Source organism: Macaca thibetana, chromosome 7 (assembly GCF_024542745.1).
Source record: "Macaca thibetana thibetana isolate TM-01 chromosome 7, ASM2454274v1, whole genome shotgun sequence".
NCBI lineage: Eukaryota > Metazoa > Chordata > Mammalia > Primates > Cercopithecidae > Macaca > Macaca thibetana.
The window spans coordinates 33,978,607-33,998,784 of NC_065584.1; the positions used below are offsets into that span (position 1 = coordinate 33,978,607).

At 40.8% G+C, this 20,178-nt stretch overlaps 1 protein-coding gene across 3 annotated transcripts in view; it reads right to left on the reverse strand.

Annotated features, from left to right (window-relative positions):
• Window positions 1–20,178, reverse strand: part of DNAL1 (dynein axonemal light chain 1) — a 64,604-nt gene that overhangs the window by 25,400 nt on the left and 19,026 nt on the right. For all 3 annotated transcript variants that reach the window (XM_050798895.1, XM_050798897.1, XM_050798896.1), the window contains exons 5-7: window positions 15,640–15,695; window positions 11,436–11,562; window positions 9,744–9,884 (exon numbers count right to left, since the gene is read on the reverse strand). In XM_050798895.1, coding sequence (XP_050654852.1) covers window positions 9,744–9,884; window positions 11,436–11,562; window positions 15,640–15,695 — 324 coding nt within the window. The remainder of the gene's footprint in view (window positions 1–9,743; window positions 9,885–11,435; window positions 11,563–15,639; window positions 15,696–20,178) is intronic.

A 20,178-nucleotide genomic window follows, 5' to 3' on the forward strand; every position in this document is an offset into this window, starting at 1 on the left:
CCATTCCATTCCATTCCATTCCATTCTTCCATTCCATTCCATTCCATTCCATTCCATTCCCATTCCATTCCATTCCATCCATTCCATTCCATTCCATTCCCATTCCCATTCCATTCCATTCCATTCCATTCCATTCCATTCCCATTCCATTCCATTCATTCCATTCCATTCCATTCCATTCCATTCCATTCCATTCCATTCCATTCCATTCCCATTCCCATTCCATTCCATTCCATTCTCCATTCCATTCCATTCCATTCCATTCCATTCCATTCCATTCCATCCATTCCATTCCATTCTCCATTCCATTCCATTCCATTCCATTCCATTCCATTCCATTCCATTCCATTCCATTCCATTCCATTCCATTCCATTCCATTCCATTCCATTCCATTCCATTCCATTCCATTCCATTCCATTCTCCATTCCATTCCATTCCCATTCCATTCCATTCTCCATTCCATTCCATTCCATTCCATTCCATTCCATTCCATTCCATTCCATTCTCATTCCATTCCATTCCATTCCATTCCATTCCATTCCATTCCCATTCCATTCCATTCCATTCCATTCCATTCCATTCCATTCCATTCCATTCCCATTCCATTCCATTCCATTCCATTCCCATTCCATTCCATTCCATTCCATTCCATTCCATTCCATTCTCCATTCCATTCCATTCCATTCCATTCTCCATTCCATTCCATTCCATTCTATTCCATTCCATTCCATTCCATTTTCCATTCCATTCCATTCCATTCTCCATTCCATTCTCCATTCCATTCCATTCCATTCCATTCCATTCCATTCCATTCCATTCCATTCCATTCCATTCCATTCCATTCCATTCCATTCCATTCCATTCCATTCTCCATTCCATTCCATTCCATTCCATTCCATTCCATTCCATTCCATTCTTCCATTCCATTCCATTCCATTCCATTCCATTCCATTCCATTCCCCATTCCATTCCATTCCATTCCATTCCATGCCATTCCATCCATTCCATTCCATTCCATTCCATTCCATTCCATTCCATTCCATTCCATTCCATTCCATTCCATTCTCCATTCCATTCCATTCCATTCCATTCTCCATTCCATTCCATTCCATTCCATTCCATTCTCCATTCCATTCCATTCCCATTCCATTCCATTCTCCATTCCATTCCATTCCATTCCATTCCATTCCATTCCATTCCATTCTCCATTCCATTCCATTCCATTCCATTCCATTCCATTCCATTCCATTCTCCATTCCATTCCATTCCATTCCATTCCATTCCATTCCATTCCATTCTCCATTCCATTCCATTCCATTCCCATTCCATTCTCCATTCCATTCCATTCCATTCCATTCCATTCCATTCCATTCTCCATTCCATTCCATTCCATTCCATTCCATTCCATTCCATTCCATTCCATTCCATTCCCATTCCATTCCATTCCCATTCCATTCCATTCCATTCTCCATTCCATCCATTCCATTCCATTCCATTCCATTCCATCCATTCCATTCCATTCCATTCTTCCATTCCATTCCATTCCATTCCATTCCATTCCATTCCATTCCATCCATTCTCCATTCCATTCCATTCCATTCCATTCCATTCCATTCCCATTCCATTCCATTCCATTCCATTCCATTCCATTCCATTCCATTCCATTCCATTCCATTCCATTCTTCCATTCCATTCCATTCCATTCCATTCCATTCCCATTCCATTCCATTCCATTCCATTCCATTCATTCCATTCCATTCTCCATTCCATTCTTCCATTCATTCCATTCCATTCCATTCCATCCATTCCATTCCATTCTCCATTCCATTCCATTCCATTTCCATTCCATTCCATTCCATTCCATTCCATTCCATTCCATTCCATTCCATTCCATTCCATTCCATTCCATTCCATTCTCCATTCCATTCCATTCTCCATTCCATTCCATTCATTCCATTCCATTCCATTCCATTCCATTCCATTCCATTCTCCATTCCATTCTCCATTCCATTCCATTCCATTCCATTCCATTCCATTCCATTCCATTCCCATTCCATTCCATTCCATTCCATTCCATTCCATTCCATTCCATTCCATTCCATTCCATTCCATTCCATTCCATTCTCATTCCATTCCATTCCATTCCATTCCATTCCATTCCATTCCATTCCATTCCATTCCATTCCATTCCATTCCATTCCATTCCATTCCATTCATTCTCCATTCCATTCCATTCCATCCATTCCATTCTCATTCCATTCTCCATTCCATTCCATTCTCCATTCCATTCCATTCCATTCCATTCCATTCCATTCCATTCCATTCCATTCCATTCCATTCCATTCCATTCCATTCCATTCCATTCCATTCCATTCCATTCCATTCTCCATTCCATTCCATTCCATTCCATTCCATTCTCCATTCCATTCATTCTCCATTCCATTCCATTCTCCATTCCATTCCATTCCATTCTCCATTCCATTCCATTCCATTCCATTCCCATTCCATTCCATTCCATTCCATTCCATTCCATTCCATTCCATTCCATTCTTCCATTCCATTCCATTCCATTCCATTCCATTCCATTCCATTCCATTCCATTCTCATTCCATTCCATTCCATTCCATTCCATTCCATTCCATTCCATTCCATTCCATTCCATTCCATTCCATTCCATTCCATTCCATTCCATTCCATTCTCCATTCCATTCCATTCCATTCCATTCCATTCCATTCCATTCCATTCCATTCCATTCCATTCCATTCCATTCCATTCCATTCCCATTCCATTCCATTCCCATTCCATTCCATTCATTCCATTCCATTCCATTCCATTCCATTCCATTCCATTCCATTCCATTCCATTCATTCCATTCCATTCCATTCCATTCCATTCCATTCTCCATTCCATTCCATTCCATTCATTCCATTCCATTCCATTCCCATTCCATTCATTCTCCATTCCATTCCATTCCATTCCATTCCCATTCCATTCCATTCATTCCATTCTCCATTCCATTCCATTCCATTCCATTCCATTCCATTCCATTCCATTCTCCATTCCATTCCATTCTTCCATTCCCATTCCATTCCATTCCATTCCATTCCATTCCATTCCATTCCATTCCATTCCATCCATTCCATTCCATTCCGTTCCATTCCATTCCATTCCATTCCATTCTCCATTCCATTCTCCATTCCATTCCATTCTCCATTCCATTCTCCATTCCATTCCATTCTCCATTCCATTCCATTTCCATTCCATTCCATTCCATTCCATTCCCATTCCATTCCATTCCATTCTCCATTCCATTCCATTCCATTCCATTCTCCATTCCATTCTCCATTCCATTCCATTCCATTCCATTCCATTCCATTCCATTCCCATTCCATTCCATTCCATTCCATTCCATTCCATTCCATTCCATTCCATTCCATTCCATTCCATTCCATTCCATTCCATTCCATCCATTCCATTCCATTCCATTCCATTCCATTCCATTCCATTCCATCTCCATTCCATTCCATTCCCATTCCATTCCATTCCATTCCATTCATTCCATTCCATTCCATTCCCATTCCATTCCATTCCATTCCATTCCATTCCATTCCATTCCATTCCATTCCATTCTCCATTCCATTCCATTCCATTCATCCATTCCATTCCATTCTTCCATTCCATTCCCATTCCATTCCATTCTCCATTCCATTCCCATTCCATATTCCATTCCATTCCATTCCCATTCCATTCCATTCCATTCCATTCCATTCTCATTCCATCCATTCCATTCCATTCCATTCCCATTCCATTCCATTCCCATTCCATTCCCATTCCATTCTTTCCATTCCATTCCATTCCATTCCATTCCATCCATTCCATTCCATTCCATTCCATTCCATTCCATTCCATTCCATTCCATTCCATTCCATTCCATTCCATTCCATTCCATTCCATTCCATTCCATTCCATTCCATTTCCATTCCATTCCATTCCCCATTCCATTCCATTCCCATTCCATTCCATTCCATTCCATTCCATTCCATTCCATTCCATTCCATTCCATTCTCCATTCCATTCCATTCCATTCCATTCCATTCCATTCCATTCCATTCCATTCCATTCCATTCCATTCCATTCCATTCCATTCCATTCCATCCATTCCATTCCATTCCATTCCATTCCATTCCATTCCATTCCATTCCATTCCATTCCATTCCCATTCCATTCCATTCCATTCCATTCCATTCCATTCCATTCCATTCCATTCCCATTCCATTCCATTCCATTCCATTCTCCATTCCATTCCATTCCATTCCATTCCCCATTCCATTCCATTCCATTCCATTCCATTCCATTCCATTCCATTCCATTCCATTCCATTCCATTCCATTCCATTCCATCCATTCTTCCATTCCCATTCCATTCCATTCCATTCCATTCCATTCCATTCCATTCCATTCCATTCCATTCCATTCCATTCCATCCATTCCATTCCATTCCATTCCATTCCTCCATTCCATTCCATTCCATTCCATTCTCCATTCCATTCTCCATTCCATTCCATTCCATTCTCCATTCCATTCTCCATTCCATTCCATTCCATTCCATTCCATTCTCCATTCCATTCCATTCCATTCCATTCCATTCCATTCCATTCCATTCTACATTCCATTCCATTCCATTCCATTCCATTCCATTCCATTCCCATTCCATTCCATTCCATTCCATTCCATTCCATTCCATTCCATTCCATTCTCCATTCCATTCCATTCCATTCCATTCCATTCCATTCCATTCTCCATTCCATTCCATTCCATTCCATTCCATTCCATTCCATTCTCCATTCCATTCCATTCCATTCCATTCCATCCTCCATCCCATTCCATTCCATTCCTTTCCATTCCATTCTCCATTCCATTCCCCATTCCATTCCATTCTCAATTCCATTCCATTCCATTCCCAATTCCCTTCCATTCCATTCTCCATTCCATTCCATTCTCATTCCATTCCATTCCATTCCATTCCATTCCATTCCATTCCATTCCCATTCCATTCCATTCCATTCCATTCCATTCCATTCTCATTCCATTCCATTCCATTCCATTTCCATTCCCATTCCATTCCATTCCATTCCATTCCATTCCATTCCATTCCATTCCATTCCATTCCATTCCATTCCATTCCATTCCATTCCATTCTCCATTCCATTCCCATTCCATTCCATTCCATTCCATTCCATTCTCCATTCCATTCCATTTCATTCCATTCTCCATTCCATTCCATTCCAATCCATTCTCCATTCCATTCCATTCTCCATTCTCCATTCCATTCCATTCCAATCCATTCCATTCCATTCCACATTCCATTCCATTCCATTCCATTCCACTCTCCATTCCATTCCATTCCAATCCATTCCATTCTCCATTCCATTCCATTCTCCATTCCATTCCATTCTCCATTCTCCATTCCATTCCATTCTAATCCATTCCATTCCCATTCCATTCCATTCCATTCCATTCCATTCCATTGTCCATTCCATTCTCCATTCCATTCCATTCTCCATTCCATTCTCCATTCCATTCCATTCTATTCTCCATTCTCCATTCCATTCCATTCCATTCCATTCCATTCCATTCTCCATTCCATTCCATTCCATTCCATTCCATTCCATTCCATTCTCCATTCCATTCCATTCTCCATTCCACTCCATTCTCCATTCCATTTCATTCCATTCTCCATTGCATTCCATTCTGTTCCATTCTCCATTCCATTCCATTCCATTCTCCATTCCATTTTCCACTCCTCTCCATTCCATTCCATTCTCCATTCCATTCTCCATTCCATTCTCCATTCCATTCTCCATTCCTTTCCATTCCATTCTCCATTCCATTCCCCATTCCATTCCATTCTCAATTCCATTCCATTCCATTCCCAATTCCCTTCCATTCCATTCTCCATTCCATTCCATTTCATTCCATTCCATTCCATTCCATTCTCCATTCCTCTCCATTCCATTCTCCATTCCTCTCCATTCCATTCCATTCCATTCTCCATTCCATTCCATTCCATTCCATTCCATTCCATTCCATTCTCAATTCCATTCCATTCCATTCCATTCCATTCTCCATTCCATTCCATTCCATTCTCCATTCCTCTCCATTCCATTCCATTCCATTCCATTCTCCATTGCAATCCATTCTCCACTGCATTACATTCCATTCTCCATTCCATTCTCCATTCCTCTCCATTCCATTCCATTCTCCATTCCATTCCATTCTCCATTCTCCATTCTCCGTTCTCCATTCTCCATTCCATTCCATTCTCCATTCCATTCCATTCTCCATTCCATTCCGTTCTCCATTCCATTCCATTCCATTCCATTCCATTCTCTATTCCATTCCATTGCATTCCCCATTCCATTCAATTCTCCATTCCATTCCATTCCATTCTCCATTCCATTCCATTCTCCATTCCATTCCATTCTCCTTTCCATTCCATTCCATTCTCCATTCCATTCCATTCTCCATTGCATTGCATTCCATTCCATTCCATTCCATTCCTTGTTGTCCAGGCTGGAGTGCAGTGGTGTGATCTCAGCTCACCACCTCTGCCTCCCGGGTTCAAGCAATTCTTCTGCCTCAGCCTCCTGAATAGCTGGGATTACAGGCATGTGCCACCACACCTGGCTAATTTTATATTTTTAGTAGAGATGGGGTTTCTCCATGTTGGTCAGGCTGGTCTCGAACTGCCGACCTTAGGTGATCTGCCCGCCTCGGCCTCTCAAAGTGATGGGATTACAGGTGCGAGTCACTGTGCCCAGCCTCTCTCTTTCTTTTCTTTTCTTTTTTTTTCTTTTCTTTTCTTTCTTTTTTTTTTTTTTTTTTTTTTTGACGGAGTCTCGCTCTCTCGCCCGGGCTGGAGTGCAGTGGCCGGATCTCAGCTCACTGCAAGCTCCGCCTCCCGGGTTCCCGCCATTCTCCTGCCTCAGCCTCCCGAGTAGCTGGGACTACAGGCGCCCGCCACCTCTCCAGGCTAGTTTTTTGTATTTTTTTAGTAGAGACGGGGTTTCACCATGTTAGCCAGGATGGTCTCGATCTCCTGAGCTCGTGATCCGCCCGCCTCGGCCTCCCAAAGTGCTGGGATTACAGGCTTGAGCCACCGCGCCCGGCCTCTCTCTTTCTCTCTTTCTCTCTTTCTCTCTTTCTTTCTTTCTCTCTCTCTCTCTTTCTTTCTTTCTTTTCTTTCTTTCTTTCTTTCCTTCTTTCTTTCTTTTCTTTTCTTTCTTTCTTTCCCTCTCTTTCTCTTTCTCTCTTTCTTTCCTTCCTTTCATTCCTTTCCTCCCTTCCTTTCCTCCCTCCCTCCCTCTCTCTCTTTCTTTCTTTCCCAGAGTCTTGTTCTGTCACCCAGGTTAGAGTATAGTGGCACAATCTCAGCTCACTGCAACCTCCGCCTCCCAGGTTCAAGTGATTCTCCTGCCTCAATCTCCCAAGTAGCTGGGATTATAGGCGCCCGCCACCACGTCCAGCTAATTTTTGTATTTTTAGTAGAGATGGGGTTTCACCATGTTGGCCAGGCTGGTCTTGAACTCCTGACCTCAAGTGATCCTCCCACCTCGGCTTCCCAAAGTGCTAGGATTACAGGTGTCAGCCACCACACCCAGTTAATAACATATATTTTGAATACTTACTTTATGTTAAGCACAACGTTTAGCATAGATTATCTCCATGTGTTCAGTGTTTCACATAGATTATTTCATTTAATCCTCATAATAATACTCTGATATATGTTCTAAATGATTACTAATGGTACTATTATCATCTCCACTTTTTTTTTTTTTTTTTTTTTTTGAGACGGAGTCTTGCTCTGTCGCCCAGGCTGGAGTGCAGTGGCCGGATCTCAGCTCAAAGCTCCGCCCCCCAGGTTCACTTCTCCTGCCTCAGCCTCCCGAGTAGCTGGGACTATAGGCGCCCGCCACCTCGCCCGGCTAGTTTTTTGTATTTTTTAGTAGAGACGGGGTTTCACCGTGTTAGCCAGGATGGTCTCGATCTCCTGACCTCGTGATCCGCCCGTCTCGGCCTCCCAAAGTGCTGGGATTACAGGCGTGAGCCACCGCGCCTGGCCTCCACTTTTTAGATTACAAATAAACAAGGTTTGGTGAGATTAATTAATTAGCACAATTTCACAAACTATTAAGTGGAGGAGCTGGGACCTGACTCAGTTAATCAGGGTTATCTACTGATGCTGACACTGATATTAGATATTGGGAAACTAAGACTGGGGATGAGGGGAGAGACAGTGAGAGAGAACACCACAATTTTGATCCAATTGTAAAAAAGCAACTGCTTACCATGTATTTCTGATTATTCTGTATAATCAGAATAATTTTTGATTCTGACCAAAATTTGTGACCTTTGTGTCACCTTTCTGACTTGAGGACAAGCCTAGCTTTCTTTCTTTTTTTAACTTGCTTAAGTGAACTAGAAGTTTATTTTTCTTTTACATAAAAGTACAAGTAGATAGTAGATAGACATGGAACTTGATGTTGTCTGGAAGTCAGGATCCGTCTCCCTCTTTTTTTTTTTTTTTTTTTTTTTTGAGATGGAGTTTCGCTCTTGTTGCCCAGGCTGGAGTGTAGTGGCACAATCGTGGCTCACCAGAACCTCCGCCTCCCGGATTCAAGCGATTCTCCTGCCTCAGCCTCCCTAGTAGATGGGGTTACAGGCACACACCACCACACCCGGTTAATTTTGTATTTTTAGTAGAGATGGGTTTCTCCATGTTGGTCAGGCGGGTCTAACTCCCAGCCTCAGATGATCCGCCCACCTTGGCCTCCCACAGTGCTGGGATTACAGGTGTGAGCCACTGCACCTGGCCAGGATCCTTCTCTCTTACTGCTTTCATGGGTGACCTCTTTGTGATAGAGGGAATAGTGAGAAAAGGAGGTGGCTCAGCACCAAACCCTGAATAATTCCAGCTTTAATCCAACATAACAGAAGGAAATTTATATCAGGAAAATATAAATATACAATTAAAAAAAATAAATACAGGGTTTGTCTCGCTATATTATGAAGGCTGATCTCAAACTCTTGACCTCAAGCAATCTTCCTGCCTCATTGAATAGCTTGGGACTGCAGAAACGTGCCACTGTGACTGGCCCCACATAGATTTATAAGGCCTAGGCCTAGCTTTCTTTCTTTCTTTTTTCTTTTTCTTTTTTTTTGAGATGGAGTTTCACTCTTTTTTGCTCAGGATGAAGTGCAATGGCACAATCTCGGGTCACTGCAACCTCCACCCGCCGAGTTCAAGCAATTCTCCTGCCTCAGCCTCCCAAGTAGCTGGGATTACAGGTGCCCGTCACCACGCCCGGCTAATTTTTGTATTTTTAGTAGAGATGGGGTTTCACCATGTTGGCCAGGCTGGTCTCAGACTCCTGACCTTGGATGATCCACCCGCCTCAGCCTCCTAAAGTGCTAGGATTACAGGCGTGAGCCACTGTGCCTGGTCAGGCCTAGCTTTCTTGTAAGCTTTCAGTCTAGGGAGAATCTTGTACCAGTCTAAATATCCTAGCAGTTTTTCATCTTACCTTGGCTCAAACCTAGACCATTCAATTTTATATAGATAGAAATGACCTGGAATATCAGAGATATTTTTTCTTTAGTTTTTCTCCTCTTCACGATTCCATGCCACAAATTCCATTTTTATGCCTAGAAGACAGGTCCAAGCCAGCTCAGAATCACTCACCATCCAGCTTTTTCAGTTTGGGCACTCTCTTGGTTGCTTCTTCAATCCAGTTATTCTCAGCAGAATGTTTCTCTTCCAAGGGATTGCCTACGAACACCAGGTCTTCCAGGCATGGCAGTTCTGCCAGCTTCACAAACTCAGCTACAAGTAAAATAATATTTTCCATATTAAAACAGCAAGTTTTGGCTGGGTACAGTGGCTCACGCCTGTAATCCCAGCACTTTGGGAGGCCAAGGCGGGCGGATCACGAGGTCAGGAGATTGAGACCATCCTGGCTAACACAGTGAAACTCTGTCTCTACTAAAAATACAAAAATTAGCCAGGCGTGGTGGCGTGCACCTGTAGTTCCAGCTACTCAGGAGGCTGAGGCAGGAGAATTGCTTGAACCTGAGAGGTGGAGGTTGCAGTGAGCAGAGACTGCACCAATGCACCCCAGACTGGGTGACAGAGCAAGACTCTATCTCAAAACAAAACAAAACAAAACAAAACACCCAGCAAGTTTTACTGTTACAATTTTGGGGATTAAATTCCAATATCATTAACCCTCAGTTTGTGACTATTCATGACAATTAGTTGTTTAAGATTTTGAAGGAAACTGGGAAAGTTATACCATATAAAGTCGTTCTCAGAAGACATTACAGGATGGGAAGGAAAAGGAAGACACACTTCTTTACTTTAAATGCTAGCATAAGGATGAAATAAAATGAAATGAGATTCAGAGTCAAAAAGAACAAATCACTTTCCAGTGACAGGTCTTCTTCATGCTGTGCTGCATCAGTGTAGGTTAAGCTAACTTGCCTTTGTCTGTACCCATTCCCTCATCTTTGAATTCTTAAAACAACTCATTCAAATCTCTATTGCAGAACTTATCACACAGTTTTTGTGTTTTTTTTTTTGTTTGTTTGTTTTTTTGAGAAAGAGTCTCCCTCTGTCACCCAGGCTGGAGTGCAAAGGCATGATCTCCACTCACTGCAACCTCTGTCTCCTGGGTTAAAGCAACTCTCTTGCCTCAGCCTCCCAAGTAGCTGGGACTACAGGGTGTACCACCACACCTGGCTATCTTTTCGTATTTTTACAAAAAAATTTTTGGGTTTTGCCATGTTGGCCAGACTAGTCTCGAACTCCTGACCTCAGGTGATCCGCCTGCCTCGGCCTCCCTAAGCGTTGGGATTACCAGCAAGAGCCACTGCGCCTGGCCTCTTATCACATAGTTTTATAATTATTAACTTACAAACTAATTTTTCCCACTAAGCTGTGAACTCCTTGAGGGCAGAGATAATGTCCTATTCAACTATGTATCCAAAGAGACTGGTATAGTTCATCGCATATAACTGAATGAATTATGTACAATAAAAAAGCAAAGTAACATAGATATCAAACAAGTCTTCTGCCTATGAAGTATTATAGTTAAACTGATTACTTCAGCCTTTGGATAATAGCTTAAATTTTTTTCATGATTAATAGGACCAGGACCTATCAGATTATACTCATCCTAAGTAAATAGTTAAATATAAATGTTAAGCATTTAAAATTTAGAAACTCCTATACTATTTCTCTCTGAGCTTAGACATAAATGTTCCCACTTTCTCTCTGTGCTTAGAAATAAACGTTCTCGTTTTGCATCTTTTCCCTCTCGGACTATTTTCTATAAACAGGCGGTAGACGGTTAGCAAAGGGCCACTCTCAGCTTACCCCAGTCTTTTACCAGGTTATTAGACATGTAGAGAATCTTCAATTTCTTCATTACGTGGATCCCTTTCAACTTCTCAATAAAATTGTAGGAGATCCACAGTTCTTCTAACGTGTCCCCTACTGCCTCCTGAAAAAGAACAAAATTTGATTTATGTTTATGTTTAACCTTTTCTTTCCGTCTCCTTTATAAAGATATGCATAATAGCTTTCCAAGCGAACTTAGACCCTGCCTGTCTACTTGTAGAAGAGCTAGTAGCTGTGTGGGAGTTTTTTTAAGAATAGCTACTGAAATACTGAAATCACCAAGAGGGGAAACAACAGCACCACCTTATCACTTTCATTAATGCTATGGTTTTCAAATTACATTCCCACAGAGTATATTATTTGGTCCTTACAACATCTGCTTGAAAGAAGATAAGGCAGGTTATTTGATTTCTGGTATAGAGGGATTAAGGGCTTTTTCTAAGAACACACTGCTATTAAATAATAGAGCTAGGTCTAAAATTCAGGGTCTTCTCCAACATTTATTATGATAATTTTCAAACATAAAAAATTTGTTTTTTGTTTTGTTTTGTTTGAGACAGGGTCTTGCTTTGTCACCCAGGCTGGGGTACAGTGGCACACTCACAGCTAACTTCAGCCTCAACCTCCCCTGGGCTGAAGCAATCCTCTCACCTCAGCCTCCCTAGTAGCTGGAACTACAGGTGCACACTACCACATCTGGCTAATTTTTGTCTTTTTGGTAGAGATGGGTTTTGTAGAGATGTTGTCCAGGCTGGTCTTGAACTCCTAAACTCAAGGGATCTGCCCGCCTCAGCCTCCCAAAGTGCTGGGATTACAGGCATGAGCCACTGTGCCCAGCCAATAATACAATTTCCTACAGGTATTTGTTAAGTAGATAATAAAGACAAGATTTTAGTGAAGTAGGCTAGTGAATATCAATTAGGAAAACCTGGCAAAGTTTGAATGAATCAATTCAGTGAAATCTGTCATTAAATAAACTGACTCTTTCAAGAATTGGACAATAACTGAACAGTCATTTAGCAAGCTGGTCAGCTTCTGCATGTAAACAAGTCATTTCTCTCCTCAGTTTCTTACTCTGTAAAATGAGGAGATTGGCGCAATGAGATACCATCTCATACCCATTAGGATGGCTACTATCAATATCATAGAAAATAGTATTAGTGAGGATGTGGAGAAATTGGAACCCTGTACATGGTTGGCAGGAAGGTAAAATGGTGCAGGTGCTATAGAAAACAATTTGGCAGTTCCTTAAAAAATTAAAACAATTATCATGTGATAACTGATATCACTTAACAGGGGATCCAGCCATTCCACTTCTGGGCACATATTCAGAAGAAATCAAAGTGGGGTCTCAAGATATTGGTACACCCATGTTCACAGTAGTAAATTCACAATAGCCAAAAGATGGACGTGAACCAAGTGTCCACTGATACACAAACGGATAAACAAAATATGGTACATACATACCATAATAGAATATCATTTAACATTAAGCAGGAACGGACTGGGTGCAATGGCTCACACCTGTAATCCTAACACTTTGGGAGGCCGAGGCGGGTGGCTCGCCTGAGATCAGGAGTTTGAGACCAGCCTGGCCAACATAGTGAAATCCCATCTCTACTAAAAATATAAAAAAATTAGCCGGGTGTGGTGGCACATGCCTGTAGTCCCAGCTACTTTGGTGGCTGATGCAGAAGAATTGCTTGAACCTGGGAGGCGGAGGTTGGAATGAGCCGAAATTCCGCCACTGCACTCCAGCCTAGGCAATACAGTGAGACTCAGTCTCAAAAAAAAAAACATTAAGCAGAAAGGAAATTCTGACACATGCTACGACATGGATGAAACTTGAGGACATTACGCTAAGTTAAATAAGCCAGTCATAAAAAGATAAATGCTGTATGATACTACTTATATGAAATACCTAGAGTAGTTAAATTTGTAAAGATGGAAAGTGGAATGGTGGGTGCCAGGGATGGGGGAAGAGGCAGTGGGAAGCTATTATATGCTTATAGAGGTTCAGACTCACAAGACGAAGAGAGTTCTGGAGATGGATGGTGATGGTTGTACAAGTCTACTTACTACCACTGAACTATACCCTTAAAAATCCTTTAGATGGTAAACTTTATGTTATGCATATTTCACCACCATAAAAAACATTGGAAAAAATGAGGAAGTTGGACAAGTTCTTTAAGGCACCTCTCACTATTAAAATTTATGATTTTTTAAGGTCAACCCATTGTAAGTATTGAAAACAAAAAAGTAAACGTCTGCTCTGTAAATAATATCATATTGGAGGTTACAGAAGTGGGAGAGCTTTATGAAATGGCATAAAAATCTCTGTTTTTTTGTTTCTTTGTTTATTTTTTAATTTAGAGACAGGGTCTTGATCTGTTACCCATGCTGCAGTGCAGTGGCACAATCAGCTCACTGCAGCCTTGAACTCCTGGGCTCAAGTGATCCTCCTGCCTCAGCTCCGTGAGTAGTTAGAACAGGCAGGTGCCACCATGCTTGGCTAATTAAAGAAACAAATTTTTTTTTTGTAGAGACAAGGGTCTCACTATGTTGTCCATGCTTGACTCCAACTACTGGCCTTAAGTGATCCCACTGCCTCGGCCTCCTCAAGTGCTGGCATTACAGATCTGAGCCTCTGTGCCCAGCTAAAACATTATTTATAAATTAAGCGTAGCCTGTGTACAGTGTTTTATAAAATCTACAGTTGTGGGCTGGGCATGGTGGCTCATGCTTGTAATCCCAGCACTTTGGGAGGCCAAGGCGGATAGATCACTTGAGGTCAGGAGTTCAAGACCAGCCTGACCAACATGGTGAAACCCCATCTCTACTAAAACGACAAAAATTAGCTGGGTACAGTGACACGTGCCTGTAATCCCAGCTATTCAGGAGGCTGAGGAGGGAGAATCACTTGAATCTGGGAGGCGGATGTTGCAGTGAACTGACATTACGCCACTGCACCCTAGCCTAGGTGACAGGGCAAGACTCCCTCTCAAAAAAAAAAAAAAAAAAAAAAAAATCAAATTTTTATAGAGCATTAAGAATTTTACTCACTATATCCAATTAGAAAGCAAATAATTCATCTAATGGTTATAAACTTCCTTTATTTAATCCCAGAATCTGACCCTTAATAATTTCTTTTTTTTTTTTTTTTTTGAGACAGAGTCTCGCTCTGTTGCCCAGGCTGGAGTGCAGTGGCCCCATCTCAGCTCACTGCAAGCTCCACCTCCCAGGTTCATGCCATTCTCCTGCCTCAGCCTCCCGAGTAGCAGGGACTACAGGCACCCACCACCACGCCTGGCTAATTTTTTTTGGTATTTTTTTTAGTAGGGATGGGATTTCACCTTGTTAGCCAGGATAGTCTCGATCTCTTGACCTCGTGATCCGTCCACCTCGGCCTCCCAAAATGCTGAGATCACAGGTGTGAGCCACCGCGCCCAGCCTGACCCTTAAGAATTTCCAAGCATTTTTAAAACTCATCAGTAACACTTTACGTGGGTAAATAGAATCACAGAGGTGGAAATATAATTCACAGTTTGGCTAATAAATTTGAGATAATTCCAAAATTGCACCTCTGAACATGACTCCTATTCAGGGTTACCACTGTTTCTGTACTGAGGAGGATGGCCATGTTAGCCTGTTTGGTCTTGGGAGGTTACTGTTGAAAACCACTGCAATTTCAGCTCCCCACTGCCTCTTACAAAGCACAAGCTAGATTTATTGGGAGGGGAAAGGAGTCAGGGCCATACAAAATTTCAGTATGTTTATGAATTATTTAACAATAAACACATTAAAAATTATTGTCTTTTCGGGAACAAATACAAGAAAAATACACTTAATCTTTCATGAAGTTGCCTAGTTTTACGTTATTACTCCATCTTACCTTCTTTGGAAGGAAATGCAAATGGCCAATAAATATAGAAATAAGACATGTCAAAAAAATTTTAAATGCCTAAGGCTGGTATGGGAAATTGGGAAATCTCACACATTACTGGTGGGAGTATAGGTTGTTACAAACTTTTTGAAGGGCAACTTGAGAATATGTCACAAAAGCCTTAAAAGAAACTGATACCTTCTGACCTAGCAATTCCATTTCAAGGAATTTATCCAAGAAATTATTCATGGATGTGTGCAAATTAAATAAATAAAATAATAATAAATAACAACCTACCAGTCCATTTAAGTTCTTTATATTGTTTCTTCCTAAAGATAATATCCTCAAGTTTTCTGTAGTGAAAAGAAAACATTTTTTTGTTTACTAGAATCATAGTACACAATTGTTGTAAATCTAGTATAATAAAGCTTTAATAAGTTTTATATAATAGATATCCTTATACAATGAGTAAGAAAGGTTGTGTTAACAAAAATGGGTAATCAAGTAGAAAATAACATTGACCTATCATCTAAAGTAAACACTACAGGTATAATTTCATAACATGTCAATATTAAATTTAAAAATGGTTAGCTATCTGGAACACATGGTCTTAAATTGCTGGCTAATAAAAATATTACAGGATAGAAGAGCAGTAGAGAATATTTTGAGTTTGGGAACATATATATTTCAAATCTCTTATGAGAACTCACACTAGAAAATAAGAACATATATTTATGTATTGTCCACCTCACTCCATGAAGGATTAGAAGTGAAATAAAATAAATTTGGTATTTAAAAAATCATTTGCTTTCAAGTTTTTAAATAATTAGACTGTGATTTGGTTAAAAAATAAAATGCCTATCTTTATTTTTTAAAGGTTATTTCTATTTGTATATCATATAGGCTATTTCTGGAGGAGAAAAAAGAAAGTAGAAACTGTGGTTGTCTTTGGGGAGGAAATAACAGTCTATGGTTAGAAGTAGACATTTCCCATTGTAATCTCTTTTGAACCATTTGAATAAAGCCAGATGCATATATTATTTTTCCAAATTAAAAAAAAAAATCTTTTTTAAACACCCAGGAAACCTCATTTCTGTTCCAAGAAACTACTGTGATTACTTTTGCTTATCACTATATTGAATTTTCACACCTTAAACATCTGTAACTTCTTTGTCTAATATGGTGGTCACTAGCCACATGTGGCTCTTTAATTAAAATTAATTACAATTTAAAATTCAGTTTCTCAGTCACACTAGCCACATTTCAAGTGCTTAATAACTATATGTGGCTAGTAGCAACTGTATTGGGACAGTGCTGACAGTTCTGTTGGATGACATTATTCTACAACATCCATAATTGAATGGTAAGAACTCAAATCCAATTAACTGAGTTTCAATCCCAACTCTCTAGGGAAGCAACCAAACCTCTTTGAATCTATTTTACCATATATAAAATGGGGAAATATAATTTCTATCTTATAGGAATCTAAGGATGAAATGAGGTAATTACCTAAAACATTCAGTGAGATGTGTAATCCATGGTAAGTACACAATAAATGATCTGTGTGTGAATGTGTGTGTGTGTGTGTGTGTCTGTGTGAATCAGGCATATGTAACTTTGACTTTAAACTTTAATTTATTTTATAAATTATTTTAAATCGTCTTACAAGAAACAATGAGCTTTTAGAGCAAGGTATTTTAAGAGTGGTCTAATTCACACCAAATGATTTAACTGTTGAAGCAAGACCCCATGTTATGGGCTGAATTGTGTAATTCTTATCTTTAAATCCTAATCGCTAGCATCAGAACATGACTGCATTTGGAGACAAAGCCTGTAAAGAGGTAATTGGGCCAGTCATGGTAGCTTATGCCAATTATCCCAGCACTTTGAGAAGGTGAAGTGGGAGGATCACTTGAGGCCAGGAGTTCGAGACCAGCCTGGGCAACATAGAAAGACTCTGCCTTTACAGAAATAAAAATACAAAATAAAAAATTTAGGCTGGGCGAGGTGGCTCACTCCTGTAATCCCAGCACTTTGGGAGGCTGAGGCGGGTGGATCACGAGGTCAGACGATCAAGACCATCCTGGCCAACATGGTGAAACCCCGTCTCTACTAAAAATACAAAAATTAGCTGGGCATGGTGGCGCATGCCTATAATCCCAGCTACTTGGGAGGGTGAGGCAGAAGAATCGCTTGAACCGAGGAGGTGGAGCTTGCAGTGAGCCAAGATTGTGCCACTGCACTCCAGCCTGGTGACAGAGCAAGACTCTCTCTCAAAAAAAAAAAAAAAAAAAAAAAAAAATTTAACTGGGCATGGGGCATGGTAGCACATGCCTGTAAGCCTAGCCTAGCTACTCAGGGAGTCTGAGGCAGGAGGATGGTTTCAGCACAGGAGTTTGTACCACTGTACTCTAGCCTGGGTAACAGAGTAAGACCCCGTCTAAAAGAAAAAAAGAAAGAGGTAGTTAATTGGGCCATTTAGACACTTAAAAAAAATAAAAGGGTAATTAAGATAAAATGAGGTCATTTGAATGGGTCGTAATCCAGCATGATTGGTATCCTTGTCCAGCATGATTGGTATCCTTGTAACAAGAGGCAATTTGGACACAGACACAGAAAAAGACCATGTAAAGAGAGAGGGAGGGGCCAGGTGTAGAAGCTCACGCCTGTAATCCCACCACTTTGGGAAGCCGAGGTGGGTGGATCACTTGAGGCCAGGAGTTTGAGACCAGCCTGGCCAACATGGCGAAACCCCATCTCTACTAAAAATAAAAAAATTAGCTGGGCATGGTGTGTGCCTGTAATCCCAGCTACTAGGAAGGCTGAGGCAGAAGAATTGCTTGAGCCTGGGAGGCGGAGGTTGCAGTGAGCCAAGATCATGCCGCTGTATCCCAGCCTGGGTGACAGAACAAGACTCTGTCTCAAAAAAATAAAAATAAAAAAAATGACAGAGGGAGAAGACAGTCATCTACAAGCCAAGGAGAGAGGCCTCAGAAGAAATCAACTATGCTGAACATCTTGATCTTGGACTTTTACCCTCCAGAACTGTGAGAAAATTTCTATTGTTTAAGCCACCCAATCTGTGGGACTTTGTAACGGCAACCTAGCAAACTAATATATCCTATATAACTACTATAAATTTATGAAAATTAAATATTTAAGAAAATCACATAATTATTCTTTAAAGCTTCTTGATATGAAAAAACACCATTTTCTTTTTTCTATTTCATGAAGAATTAAATGCTTATTCAATAATTTATTCACTCAACACATAAGTTATTGATCATCTACCATACACCAGGAACAGCAATAAGCACTTGCAATATTACAGCAAATAATACAGACAAAATTCCTGCTATCAAGGAGCTAACATTTGGCAGATAAACAAAATAAGTAAGTATATTAGATAGTGACAAATGTGAAGGAGAAAAGAAATAACCAAGTAAAAGCAATGAAATATCAGGAGGTTGGGAATAGTTGATTTTTTGATAGGAGATGATGTTAGGGAAAGACCCAAAGGAAGTTAGTAAGAGAGTTCACCATGCAGATATCTGGAGGAAGAACATTTACAGGCAAGAGAACTTCAAGTACAAAAGCTTTAAGGCAGGACCACGTAAGCTGAGAGAATGAATGAAGAGTAATAGGACATGAAATTAGAGGAAATATTATTGGTTGTAAGTCCATACATATAATATGAAAGAAATTAAAGGAAATAATAGGCTTTAGAGAGGATGTGAGAGAGAGGAGTCAAGAAATTACCAAGAGGTTTGGCCTGAACAACTGGAGAAATGGACTTGTCGCTATCTGAGATAAATCTGGTGCAAGAGTGGCTCACTCACGCCTGTAATCCCAGAATTTTGGGAGGCCAAGGCAGGCAGATCGCTTGAGCCCAGTAATTCGAGACCAGCCTGGGCAACATGGGGAGACCCCAACTCTATAAAAATACCCAAAAAAAATTAGTCGGGCTTGGTGGTGCACACCTATAGTCTCAGCTACTCAGGAAGCTGAGGTGGGAGGATGGCTTAAGCCCAAGAGGTGGAGGTTGCAGTAAGCCGAGATGGCATCACATTGCACTCCAGCCTGGGTGACAGAGCAAGATCCTGTAAAAAGAAAAGAAACACACAGGAGTTGGTTTATCTGGGGTTAGGGGAAGATATCTAGACTCAGTTTTGGACATGTTAAGTGTGAGATGTTGGCCAGTCACTGGGGCTCATACCTGTAATCCCAGCACTTTGATTCACACTTGATTCAAGAGCTCCTCCCACCTCAGCCTCCCAAATAGCTGGGATTATAGGCGTGTGCCACCACGCCCAGCTAACTTTTTTGGATTTTTAGTAGAGATAAGGTTTCACCATGTTGGCCAGGCTGGTCTTGAACTCCTGGCCTCAAGTGATCCACCTGTCTGGGCATCCTAAAGTGCTGGGATTACAGGTGTGAACCACCATCCCCAGCCATAAAATTAAATTTTTTAAAAAATGAAAAATTCAATTTTTAAAAAGTATGAGATGTCTGTCAGATATCCTGTGGAAATATCACCCAATGGAATGTATGAATCTGCAATTCGGAGGACACAGTTGCGCTAGAGATCTAAATGTGGCAGCCATCAGCATACTGATGGTGAGGCCATGACTCTGGATGAGATAATCTAGGGAGTAAATGAAGAAAAAAAAGAGAAGAGATACAAGAACTGAGTCCTGGGGCCTTCCAATATTTAAAGGTTATGGATATGAAACTGGGAAAAAGTGGCCAAAAAGACAGGAGGAAATCAAGGGGGACAGTATCCTAAAGCCAAATACTGAAAATGCTTTAAAGAGGGAAGAGAAATCATCTGTGTCA